The 14244-nt window shown below is 40.2% G+C and overlaps 1 protein-coding gene across 1 annotated transcript in view; it reads left to right on the forward strand.

Moving 5' to 3' along the window:
* Positions 1–14244, forward strand: part of LOC149979117 (teneurin-1-like) — a 53685-nt gene that overhangs the window by 24317 nt on the left and 15124 nt on the right. The window contains exon 2 of the mRNA XM_090192128.1: positions 13219–13492. Coding sequence (XP_090048254.1) covers positions 13276–13492 — 217 coding nt within the window. The 5' untranslated portion in view covers positions 13219–13275. The remainder of the gene's footprint in view (positions 1–13218; positions 13493–14244) is intronic.

Below are 14244 nucleotides of genomic sequence, written 5' to 3' on the forward strand. Positions count from 1 at the left end.
TATGAAGCATCAGGGAGGTTTTTGTTTTGTTGGTGACGTCGGGTCCGGGTGCTGCCGCCGATGGAACTGGGGGTGCCTCAACTGGGTCTCCGGGCTTTCACGCCTTAGTTGTTTGGAGAGGTTTCCTTGCCCCGGTTGGGTCGGCAGGCTCCCATCCCACATCATATCTCAGCCTGCTCGTCGGGCTCAGAGAGGTAAATGTGGAATAATCAAATAATTATAACATTTATTTAACAATCCCTTGAAAACGGAACATACTTGTTAATGATTTTAGTAATGGTGTAAAGTACCTAAGTAAAACTACTTGAAAGTACTACTTAAGTAGCTTTTTGGGGTATCTGTACTTTACTATTTTTAAAATATTTTTGACTACTTTTAGTTCACTACATTCCTTGCAAGCCGAAGAATACCATCCCAACCGTGAAGCACAGGGGTGGCAGCACCATGTTGTGGAGGTGCTTTGCTGCAGGAGGGACTGGTGCACTTGACAAAAGAGATGGCATCATGAGGTAGGAAAATTATGTGGATATATTGAAGCAACATCTCAAGACATCAGTCAAGAAGTTAAAGCTTGGTCGCAAATGGGTATTCCAAATGGACAATGACCCCAAGCATACTTCCAAAGTTGTGGCAAAATGGCTTAAGGACAAGAAAGTCAAGGTATTTGAGTGGCCATCACAAAGCCCTGACCTCAATCCTATAGAACATCTTTGGGCAGAACTGAAAAGTGTGTGTGAGCAAGAAGGGCTACAAACCTGACTCAGTTACACCAGCTCTGTCAGGAGGAATGGGCCAAAATTCACCAAACCTATTGTGGGAAGCTTGTGGAAGGCTACCCGAAATGTTTGTCCCAAGTTAAACAATTTAAAGGCAATGCTATCTAATACTAATTGAATGTATGTGAACTTCTGACCCACTGGGAATGTGATGAAATAAATAAAAGCTCTTATAGCTAAATAAAAGCTCTTATAGCTAAATAAAAGCTCTCTTATATTGTTTTGACATTTCACATTCTTAAAATAAAGTGGTGATCCTAACTGACGTAAGACAGGGAATATTTACTAGGATTAAATGTCAGGAATTGTGAAAAACTGAGTTTAAATGTAGTTGGCTAAGGTGTTTGTAAACTTCCGACTTCAACAGTATATTTTAGTAATTACATTTACTTTTGAATGTTAAGTATTTTTAATACCAAACACTTTTAGACTTTTACTCAAGTAGCATTGTATTGGGTGACTTTTTCTTGAGTTACTATTAAGGTATCTTTACTTTTACTCAAGTATGACAATTGGGTACTTTTTCTACCACAGGGTTTTAGTGGAGCTTGTGATCTTTTTGCAGCCAAATCGAACGCTCTGCACCGTATTGTGACATTGAATTGATAATGACCTATAGAGTTTCAGACACTTGTAGAATCTATGCCAAGGTGCATTGAAGCTGATCTGGCTTGTGGTGGCCCAATGTTTCCTTTATTTTTGCAATTACCTGTACACCTATGAGTTAAGCGGATGGAAGCCCAGGGATACAGTTCTCCCTGTAAGGCATTGTTGTATATCTGAGCACTAAAATAAGAAGTCTGATATAAGGGGTTGTATTTGGCCAACACCTCAACAACAGGGGGATGGTCTGCCTTGTTCTACATTTTGTTGACCAGTAGGTTATGACTGGGGGAGGAAGCCCATCCTCGATTGTTTGCAGAGGTTGTTCAATATGGTTTTTAAGAACCATTGTTGTCTATAGTTTGTCCTTCCATATTGTACCAAGGCTTACTAAAGGGAGCATAATGCTATTCACTGTTGTTTTACTGGCTTTGTCATCTAAACAGTATGCAGTGTATACAAATGCATTTGTTCTCCCTTGGGGAGGTCAAGAAGTATAGATGATCACATTAGTCAGGATCCTTCTCTGTGGTCCATGCCAAGCTCTATGAACGTGCGTGAGTCGTTAAATCAGTAATTTCTATTAAGAGTCACAGGGGAATCGAGTTTAGTCTGAACCTCATTGCCATTTCAGTCAGAGCCCTGCTTTTAAGGATTTTATCCTTTTTCCTTGTTTTCTGTTTTCTGTGCGTGTGCAGCTAGTCTTACCAAGGCCCACTATTACAGTAAGTGTATTCAGTTGTCATATGACTCCACGAAAGCTACAGGATAGGACATTTCATAATATCTATGAATAATTGAAATGGTTCACATTTTGGTGGGATTACTGCCAGTAACACAGATACACTGTGGAGGACCTCTTTTTTTTTGTGAATTGTCAGTCTTATATTATTCATCTTTTAAATAAAAATCGTTGCTTTTTAAGTTCATTTTGCTGTCTGCCTTCACTAAGTATTTCTGGCTTGGGGGAGGTGGATGGATAGGTGGGTCATGCCAGCTTAGTGCTTCCCCAGGAGAGTGGGTCTATGTGGGGCATGTTAAAGTGGGATGGAGGGATGGAGGTAGCTAGCCATAAAGCCTGTAGTGTAGTTAATTCTGGACCTGTCTGTCACCTGCTGGATGTACATTCTGAAAAATGATATTACTTTGCTGACATTTCTCTCATCACTGAGCTGGGGGAGAAAATCTAACTGTTGATCTTGGATCATTACCTTGAAGTATGACAGCGGGCAATGGGTGGATATTTGGTCATCCTATTAAGATAAATAACTTGCAGAGAAGTGTTTTTTTAATGTATTCTATAGGGATGTAAGGATTCACTGATACGCATCGGTCCCCAAATGTTTAAGATACAAGTGCATCGGTCTGCGGACCCCAAAACCCAAAATATAAATATACATGTTTTGCTCATATTAGATTCTTTATACCACCCCCCCCCCCCACAAAATGTCATATTTTGTGACAACTGATGCATCCTCTCCTTCAGTGTTGAACTGCATGTACAGTTGAAGTCGGAAGTTACATACAACATAGCCAAATACATGCAAACTCAGTTTTTATTTTAAGAATGTGAAATGTCAATTTCTGTCATCACATTCCCTGTGGGTCAGAAGTTTACATACATTCAATTAGTATTTGGTAGCATTGCCTTTAAATTGTTTAACTTGAGTAAAATGTTTTGGGTAGCCTTCCACAAGCTTTCCCCACAATACGTTGGGTGAATTTTGTCCCATTCCTTGTCGATATAGGACTCGTTTTACTGTGGATATAGATGCTTTTGTACCAGTTTCTTACAGCATCTTCACAAGGTCCTTTGCTGTTGTTCTGGGATTGATTTGTACTTTTTTGTACCAATGTACATTCATCTCTAGGAGACAGAATACGTCTACCTTCCTGAGTGGTATGACGACTGCGTGGTCCCATGGTGTTTATACTTGCGTACTATTGTTTGTACAAATGAACGTGGTACCTTCAGGCGTTTGGAAATTGCTCCCAAGGATGAACCAGACTTGTGAAGGTCTACCATTTTTTTCTGAGGTCTTCAATTTATTTGGATTTTCCCATGATGTCAAGCAAAGAGGCACTGAGTTTGAAGGTAAGCCTTGAAATACATCCACAGGTACACTGTTGACGTTTAGACTGGTGTTTAATGAAGCTGCCAGTTGAGGACTTAAACTTTTCTGTTTCTCAAACTAGACACTCGAATGTACTTGTCCTCTTGCTTAGTTGTGCACCAGGGCCTCCCACTCCTCTTTCTATTCTGGTTAGAGCCAGTTTGCACTGTTCTGTGAAGGGAGTAGTTCACAGCATTGTACGAGATCTTCAGTTTCTCGCCAATTTCTCACATGGAATAGCTTTCATTTCTCAGAACAAGAATAGACTGACGAGTTTCAGAAGAAAGTTATTTGTTTCTGGCCATTTTGAGCCTGTAATCGAACCCACAAATGCTGATGCTCCAGATACTCAACTAGTCTGAAGAAGGATAGTTGTATTTTTTCTTTAATCATTACAACAGTTTTCAGCTGTGCTAACATAATTATAAACTTGGATTAGCTAACACAACGTGACATTGGAACACTGGAGTGATGGTTGCTGATAATAGGCCTCTGTACGCCTATGTAGATATTCCATTAAAAATCTGCCTTTTCCAGCTACAGTACAATAGTAATTTACAACATTAACAATGTCTACACTGTATTTCTGGTCAATTTGATGTGATTTTGAGGGACAAAAAAAATGCTTTTCTATCAAAAACAAGAACATTTGTAAGTGACCCAAACTTTTGAACGGTAGTGTACATCAGTTACACACACACACACACACACACACACACACACACACACACACACACACACACACACACACACACACACACACACACACACACTGTACATGTATATTGACCCATTCCCCCCCCAGCTCATGAGCTCCATCAGCAGCAGATTTTAGTTTATGATGGAAAATTAATGTGTTTATGCAGCAAATGTTAGTCTATCGAATTGTATTGTATCGCATCGAACTGAATCACATTGATTATTTTGCTAACCAAACTGAAATGCACTGAATCAAACTATGGCGTATCGTTCCTGTATCGTATCGGAGCCCATGTATATATATATAATCGTCTTGAAAGGGAAAGATGCATATCCTTAGTATTCTACTGTGTTGCATAATCTGGGAAGGACATTTTCAAATAAAAAACCTTATGATGCATCTCTTTTGAAATGTTTTAATTAAAGTAGCTAATGTTTTCTCACACATGCAGGTGTTTCTACAGTTTGCAACTGATCTGCCTCTAGTGTGGTGGTTACTGTTCGCTTCTTACTTTACAAGCCCTTAACCACAGTGCAGATCAAGAAGAGTTAAGAAAATATTTACCAAGTAGACTAAAATAAAAAATAATAGAAAGTAACACAATAACAATAATGAGGCTACAGTGCCTTGCGAAAGTATTCGGCCCCCTTGAACTTTGCGACCTTTTGCCACATTTCAGGCTTCAAACATAAAGATATAAAACTGTATTTTTTTGTGAAGAATCAACAACAAGTGGGACACAATCATGAAGTGGAACGACATTTATTGGATATTTCAAACTTTTTTAACAAATCAAAAACTGAAAAATTGGGCGTGCAAAATTATTCAGCCCCTTTACTTTCAGTGCAGCAAACTCTCTCCAGAAGTTCAGTGAGGATCTCTGAATGATCCAATGTTGACCTAAATGACTAATGATGATAAATACAATCCACCTGTGTGTAATCAAGTCTCCGTATAAATGCACCTGCACTGTGATAGTCTCAGAGGTCCGTTAAAAGCGCAGAGAGCATCATGAAGAACAAGGAACACACCAGGCAGGTCCGAGATACTGTTGTGAAGAAGTTTAAAGCCGGATTTGGATACAAAAAGATTTCCCAAGCTTTAAACATCCCAAGGAGCACTGTGCAAGCCATAATATTGAAATGGAAGGAGTATCAGACCACTGCAAATCTACCAAGACCTGGCCGTCCCTCTAAACTTTCAGCTCATACAAGGAGAAGACTGATCAGAGATGCAGCCAAGAGGCCCATGATCACTCTGGATGAACTGCAGAGATCTACAGCTGAGGTGGGAGACTCTGTCCATAGGACAACAATCAGTCGTATATTACACAAATCTGGCCTTTATGGAAGAGTGGCAAGAAGAAAGCCATTTCTTAAAGATATCCATAAAAAGTGTCGTTTAAAGTTTGCCACAAGCCACCTGGGAGACACACCAAACATGTGGAAGAAGGTGCTCTGGTCAGATGAAACTAAAAATTGAACTTTTTGGCAACAATGCAAAACGTTATGTTTGGCGTAAAAGCAACACAGCTGAACACACCATCCCCACTGTCAAACATGGTGGTGGCAGCATCATGGTTTGGGCCTGCTTTTCTTCAGCAGGGACAGGGAAGATGGTTAAAATTAATGGGAAGATGGATGGAGCCAAATACAGGACCATTCTGGAAGAAAACCTGATGGAGTCTGCAAAAGACCTGAGACTGGGACGGAGATTTGTCTTCCAACAAGACAATGATCCAAAACATAAAGCAAAATCTACAATGGAATGGTTCAAAAATAAACATATCCAGGTGTTAGAATGGCCAAGTCAAAGTCCAGACCTGAATCCAATCGAGAATCTGTGGAAAGAACTGAAAACTGCTGTTCACAAATGCTCTCCATCCAACCTCACTGAGCTCGAGCTGTTTTGCAAGGAGGAATGGGAAAAAATGTCAGTCTCTCGATGTGCAAAACTGATAGAGACATACCCCAAGCGACTTACAGCTGTAATTGCAGCAAAAGGTGGCGCTACAAAGTATTAACTTAAGGGGGCTGAATAATTTTGCACGCCCAATTTTTCAGTTTTTGATTTGTTAAAAAAGTTTTAAATATCCAATAAATGTCGTTCCACTTCATGATTGTGTCCCACTTGTTGTTGATTCTTCACAAAAAAATACAGTTTTATATCTTTATGTTTGAAGCCTGAAATGTGGCAAAAGGTCGCAAAGTTCAAGGGGGCCGAATACTTTCGCAAGGCACTGTATATACAGGGTGCACTGGTACCGAGTCAGTGTGCGGGGGTACATGTTAGTTGAGGTAATATTTACATTTATTATGGGGGTGAAGTGACTATGCATAAATAATAAACAGCGAGTAGCAGCAGTGTACAAAAAGGGAGGGAATGTAAATTGTCCGGTGGCAATTTAATTAATTGTTCAGCAGTCTTATGGCTTGCGGGTAGAAGCTGTTGAGGAGCCTTTTTGTCCTACACTTGGCGCTCCTGTACCGCTTGCCATGCGGTAGCAGAGAAAACAGTCTATAACTTGGGTGACTGGAGTCTCTGACAATTTTTTGGGCTTTCCTCTGACACCGCCTATTGTACAGGATGGCAGGAAGCTTGGCACCAGTAATGTTCTGGGGCGTTCACACTACCCTCTGTGGTGCCGTACGGTCAGATGCCGAGCAGTTGCCATACCAGGTGGTGATGCAACCGGTCAGGATGCTCTCGATGGTGCAACTGTAGAACCTTTTGAGGATCTGGGGACCCATACCAAATCCTAAGGGGAAAAGGTTTTGTTGTGCCCTCTTCACGACTGTCTTGGTATGTTTGGACCATGATAGTTCTTCGGTGATGTAGACATACAAGTATTTTTTATGTATGTCTATGAAGACATCTTCAGTTCACACAAGAATCAGTTACATCATACATTCTAAGTGATAGGTTTGTGTGCTCGAGGCGCTCAAACCAATCCCTTTGGGTACATACTAACCCTGACCTAGGAACAGTGCTTATGTGAGGGAATGAATGAGCAGGGGTGAAAATACAGTAGGGTAGAAAACACTCACCACCAGATGCATACTGTATAGAGCAATGACAATGACAGATCTCTCTCAGTTGGAAGAAGAGGTATAACTTCAGAGAATCTCTATGACAGAGATTGAGGCAAGGAGTGCCTACGGCATGCCTGTAGCACTGTAATGAAGTTTGTGGCTGGTGTGCCCATGCTGGACCGACCAGCCAGACTTTCCCAGACTCGACGGGGGACTTTCATCTGAATATTGTATCTCCCCACCTAGCTACCCAATTAACACCAAGCACTTTACCCTGCCGAGTCCCAGGATGGCGCAGTCAGGATCATGGTGCATGACAAACTGGCACCAAACAACCAAACAGCCTTTGATTAATGGACTTAATACTGTAGTGTACGACACCAAGGCAGGATATTGTATTTGTACGGAAAAGACAAGAAATCAAATATTTGTCTTTTTTTTTCTCTCGTAGCAGTATGCCTATTCTACTCTCACTCTCTCTACAGTGGTACTGATTCTTTTGTCATGGAGCTTTGGAATGTTAAGAGTGTTCCGGAATGGCACAGGCTTTCGCATTCTAAGGTTATGGACCACAAATAGATGTACAGCAACATTCATCCTGTTAAAGCCCATGGGTAATGAGCAAATGACTGTGTGTTGTGCAGGGTGGTGTTACTCTGAATGATTTGTGTGTCCACTTGGTGGTTTATTTCCAAAAACCGTAATCATCTCATTAAAAGCTACTTGGTGCTCATCAGAAGACACTGCCTTAGCCCCAATATGCTCCCATTAAACCTCTGCATTCAAAAAATATTTTGTTAAGCACCAGAGAGGTAAGGTAGAACTAAGCAGTCTTAACCAAGCAGACAAATGGTATAGTTTGCAATTATGGTGCAACTATCAACCAATATCATTATGGAACATTAGGAAAAAAAGGGATATTTACTGTAAGAGAAATAAGACTGATCGTCTCCCAAATGGAACATGATTCACATTCATAAAATGCAAGGGTTGTAATATTAACACAATGTTATTTTAGGAATGCGTAATTAAATTGCAAGTTGCTTAGAAGAAAGATAAAATGTAACATTTTCCCGGTGCTACATTATGCATGTGCCCTTTCAGAGATGGGGAAATGTATATTTTCTATTTCTGCTGATTTGAATGACATTTACAGAATAATATTGATTTTTGAGTGTGAAAAATAAGTTGTGAATATCAACCTTTTTGATTGGATTTGTTGTGCCTTATGAACTTTGCACTGGATTAAGTCCGTCTGCTATTATTGTTCCTTTTTCACCAAGAGTCATTTAATACATTCAACTATGATATGTAACATTTTTGTATTATTGATCATATCGAGAACTCTTTCAATCTCACTATGAAGATGTTCTTGTGATTTTTTTGTCTGCACATTCGGCACATGTTGGTTGTATCTATATTACTGTATCCACTAAGTTTCTTTCGTAAGAATAAACAGATCCATATCTTAGTTAAGAAGGTACACAAATAAATGATTGTATTTGCATGCGGTAGCCACCACTTATTTGTTTTTGGTCAGAGGAAGTGGTTTTGGGGCAACTGAGTGGCGCAGTGGTCTAAGGCACTGCTTCTCCATGCAAGAGGTGTCATTACAGTCTCTGGTTCAAATCTGGTTCAAATCTGGGCTGTATCACATCTGGCCGCGATTGGGAGTCCCATAGAGCGGCACATAATTGGCCCAGCATCATCCGCGTTTGGCCGGGGTAGGCCGTCATTGGAAATAAGAATTTGTTCATAACTGACTTGCCTAGTTAAATGAAAGTTCTAAAAAATAAATTAATTTGAGTGCCATTTGTGTGCACCAGTGGTCACCAACCTTTGCTGAGTCACAATGCAAGTCAAGATCTACCTCTAAAAAAAAAGTTTTTTACATAAGCCTATGCAACATTAAACAATTAAAAAGGTTTTGTAGCAATAAGGTTTGTGCAGTAGGCTATAGGCCTACTTGAATTGCTATGCTTGATTAGCCCTGCCAGTGTTGTTCTTCTCAGATGATTTAGAAATGATATTTAAAAAAAAATAGGTACAGTATATGATCACACTGGTAATAGATAATTTGTTGTATTACTTGTGAGCATAATATTTTTTTTGTTTGTTGCTGGACTGATGGCCAGTCTGAAGGGAGGGAGGATCGGTGAGGCTGCTTCTCTCCCGACTCCCCGTCCCTCTGTCCTCTGAGAAAGGAGGACACAATCTTCCAGCTGATGGCGAAACAAGTGGCACTGCATTTCTGCCTCATGCACCAATCCATGTTGTTACTCCTATGACCAGAGAAAGGGAAATATTCCTCGTTATTAAAAAAGACACAAGCCGCTAATAATAGCAACACAAGCTTATCGGAACACTTTGGTATTTTATGGCTTAAAGAAGTGTTGAACACAGTGTTGACCGTGCTAAATAACAACTTAATTACGGAATTACTGATAAAAACAGTAGCTCTTTGCTGTAGTCTCTCTCTAGTCATGGATTTAAAGGTTTTTAAATCTCACAGTATCAAATGTACTGTTTATTTTTACAGTCTATGGATCGAGTAAACTGTGCAGACACTGTGATCTGAGCTATCTGAATGACTGCAGTAGGCCTATAGGTGCACTTGATTTGCTCTCTGGGCCTGTTGGGTAGGTGGAGTTCTACCTTCAGACACATGAAATGGTTTAAAATGGAAACACTTTGCCTTCCTGGTGCTAGGGCTGCAGAATGAAGTACATCTACCGCCAACAGCATGAAACAAATCAAATGAAATAGGAACGCAAGGCTTTATCGTTGTTGTTTTTTACAAAAATGTTTGGTGATCAACTAGGAATATTCTTGGAAATCGACCAGTTGATCGCGATCGACCAGTTGGTGTACACAACGCGTCCATTAACTGTCTCTAACCTCATGATAGAGAACAGGGCAGCCTATTTAGTTGGTGTGGAGCTGCAGCAGAAGAGTCAGAGGATCAGGTGTAACAATAGGTGGTAGGAGTGGTAGAACTGGTAGAAGACTGAATCAGATATGTATTTTTAAGAAATTATGAAAATAGTTGATAACAAAAATACTTAACATTTTTTTTTAAATCATAACTGGAACTGCCAATAGCAATATTACCACAACTGGCGGACAAATGCGAAAATAGCCTCAAACAGGCAAAATGCCCATAAACTCAAGCATCTAAATATTATGGCATAGCTAGTCACATCATGTTACCAAGACAAAAATCTCTACCTTAATCCTTAATGAGGAGATGTGAGAACAGGCATGCTAAAAGGTTTTGACTAGATGGTATACAGCTACGGATAGAAGTGACGTTGCATAGCAGATTAGGAGAATTTACGCAGAAGGTTAGGAGAATAAACGTAGCAGGTTAGGAGAATAAACATAGCAGGTTAGGAGAATAAACGTACCAGGTTAGGAGAATAAACGTAGCAGGTTAGGAGAATTAACGTAGCAGGTTAGGAGAATAAACGTAGCAGGTTAGGAGAATAAAGGTAGCAGGTTAGGATAATTAATTTTAGGTTAGGAAAAAAGTAAGGGTTAGGGCTAGCTAAAATGCAAAAATTCTCCCTGACATGATTAAAACATGCAACTTTTTTTTAACGGTTTCTGTAAACCATAATCTAACCACAAACATGCTAAAAGGACCTGACCATTCGGCAGGTAGCCTAGTGGTTAGAGCACTGGGCCTGTAACCAAAAGGTTGCTGATTCAAATCCCTGAGCTGTCAATGTAAAGATCTGTCATTTGCCCCTGAGCAAGGCAGTTAACCCACTGTTCCACGGGCGCCGAAGACATGGATGTTGATTAAGGCATCCCCCCGCACCTCTCTGATTCAGAGGGGTTGGTTTAAATGCAGAAGACACATTTCAGTTGAAGGCATTCAGTTGTACAACTGACTAGGTATCCCCCTTACACCTTTCAATGTCACGTTCTGACCTTAGTTCTTTTGTTTTAGTATGTCAGGGCGTGAGTTGGGTGGGTTATCTATGTTAGTTTGTCTATGATTTTCTATTTCTGTGTTTGGCCTGGTATGGTTCTCAATCAGAGGCAGCTGTCAATCGTTGTCCCTGATTGAGAACCATATTTAGGTAGCCTGTTTTCAATTGTGTTTTGTGGGTGGTTATTTTCAGTCTTTGTGTGTCTGCACCAGACAGAACTCTTTCGGTTGTTTCTTTGTTGTTTGTTATTTAGTGTTCAGTTTTTTCATTCGATAAGATGAACACTTACTGTACCACGCTGCGCTTTGGTCCTCTCCTTCATCCAACAGCCATTACATTCAAAAAGGGTCATTCTAATTGTACACTTTCTGATTATACACTTTGATGGCAATACTATTGCTCAAATAGACAAACAATGACCACAAATGAACGTGTTTATGAAAATAAAGGCATCATTTGCAGAAACATGACCGTTTCTGATAAACAATGCAAACACTCCCACAACTGGATAAAACAAACACAGGGAGGTGGGCAACGTGTGTCTAAAGCCCTGAACTGAACTACCTTATAGTCTATACAGTAACCTCACAAAAAAACAGCTTTTTTTCAACTGGTGGTGCTGACTCCCCAATCATCATTTTCCAGCCACACCTACCCTGAGTAATTACCTCTGCACGCACAGAAGAACAGCCTTGTCCGGCCAGGGGGCTGGCCACAGCACAGAATACAAATGGCCCATTAAAATGCTTTCAACTGCCAATTAGTCAAGCAAGATATGTACTGAACTTGCAATTAATAACCTTTTACCACAAGCCGGGTAAAAATGACACAGCCTAATGAGCATTTGATTGTCATATTTGTCTTGAATGCTGTTAAAGATTACAAATGTCAGAGGGCAAACTTTGTCAGAAGCCTCTTCTGATTTCTTGCTGAAATGTGTAATATGGGAAGTTTTTACCTGTCTGTTCCCAGAGGATAGAAGCACAGTGGGGTGAAGACAATACTCTCTGCTTCATGGGGCGAGTGTTTGGGTCAAGGCCAAGTTTTAGTGGCTGTCAGGCAGCAATGATAGAAATGTCAGCCCAAGCAGAGCTCAGGGCAGAACAGACGGGTTCATGTCAAGGTTACCAATGTGCTTTACACTACACAGCAAAACACTACTGTGCTGTGATGAACTGCACTAGAACTCAGATGCAAAATAACAGCATTCATCATTGTGCTACTGTTATGTTTCTACTGGATAATGCTAATTTTAAACACTGATTCTAAAAATAGTGCCAGGTATCAGGATGTGATGTTAGGATACAATTGAGAATTCAAACCCTGCTATATTAAAGTTGCACTATGCAGAAATCACTCCGCCATTTCCTGGTTGCTAAAACTGTAATATTTCGGCTAATTTCAGTTTATGTAACAAAATAAGCTAGTATAGTGTAGACAATCATTGTTTCATCTAAACCGCTGTGAAATATATTTTCCATAAACAAAAATATTGTTGTTTCGGCTGTTTGAAGCTGGTGTATAAAACCGAAAGTAAAAGATGCGAAAACAAAACGTAAGAATGGAAAGCATAGGAATAGCACACATAGAACAGTTATATCACTTCTTAGACTTGCTTTCAACTAGAATGATAGATCTATAATAATTTCTGTGAATTTAGTCAGGTCGCTCAAAAAGTTATATATTGGCACTTTAAGTAGTGTGTAGGAAGACATTGCTCTAGGATGCAAGAACTACATTGTTCACCACATGATTTATGTCATCGTATTTGATAGCAGTCCATCAGATTCTGTTGAAAATTAAAGTTATCTCTCAATCTGTTCCTACAACGGCTCCTCCTCCCCTGTGTCTCTTAAAGCAACTCAATCTTCTACCACACCACACAGCAGCAATCCCTTAGAACAGGAACATGTTGATTAAGGACACTAATATCCAAATAATTACTTTTTAGTGATGTATTTTTTCTCACAATACTGAGACACAACATTATCCATGTGTGAGGTATATTAATTGTTCTAAATCTGTACTCTGTCTGCACTCTCATTCTCCCTCCAGATTGGTCTTGCATTGTGGATCCCATGACTGAATGAGCTTGGTTCAGCGTTGCCAGGCATGGAGCAGATGGATTGTAAGCCTTACCAATCATTATCCAAGGCCCGGAATGAGATGGAGCTTGCATACACCAGCTCCTCAGACGAAAGCGAGGATGGTAGGAACCTTTGCAAATCCTACACATCCCGAGAGACCCTGCCCGACTACGGCCAGGAGATGAGACTCAACTACAACAGCCACAGAGCCAAGCGGAAAACAGTGGACGAGCCCACTGGAGGTACGGCATAACACCACGAACCAAAAACAAGTTTAACCAGTCAAAGTGAGATGGTTAAATAGTATTTGAATTGAAATAACAATTCATTTGAATTGGTAACTGCAATGGAGGCATTTATTATGTAAATGCCTGTTCCATTTTTGAGTTATTGATAAACTCCCAAGTTCCAGTTTTGACATTCCAGGTTAATCAGTTTTCCCTGCACACAGGTTATGGTCAGTTATGAAGTCAAAATGGCAGAGAGGTTGCAGGGGGAAACAGGTAAATGCAGTGTGACTGGATAACTGATTGTATGCATGATAAGACATTGCAGCTTATCATGACTTTGCAGCTAGCAGAATGAATTTCATAATCTCATGTTTCCGTATCCACATATCCCCTGGTAAATGTAGGAAAACGCTGCTCTGCTGCTGCAGTGACTATGGAAGTATTGCATTCTAATGTGGAAGGTAGACTCGGGTTGTATATTGCTGCAAAAAATGTGAATTAGAGGTAATTCAGCTATTCCATCAATTGTTTCCTAGTCAGTCACACATAGGAGCTTTTTAACACCTTAGGGCTGTGTTGGGGTTTGGTGGGTGGGATGTGTATGGCGGAGGGGTTGTATAATTAGGTTTGAATTTACTTTTTCTCCGTAGAAAATAACACAATCACACCTCTATTTCATCCACGCTAAACACATCTATCGTTAGGAAATGAGAATAAGAAATGTGTGTTGCAGGGAAAACAATGTAATCAAGGTCAAAACTCAA

Source organism: Oncorhynchus mykiss, chromosome 12 (genome assembly GCF_057628025.1).
Source record: "Oncorhynchus mykiss isolate SJ-2025 chromosome 12, ASM5762802v1, whole genome shotgun sequence".
NCBI lineage: Eukaryota > Metazoa > Chordata > Actinopteri > Salmoniformes > Salmonidae > Oncorhynchus > Oncorhynchus mykiss.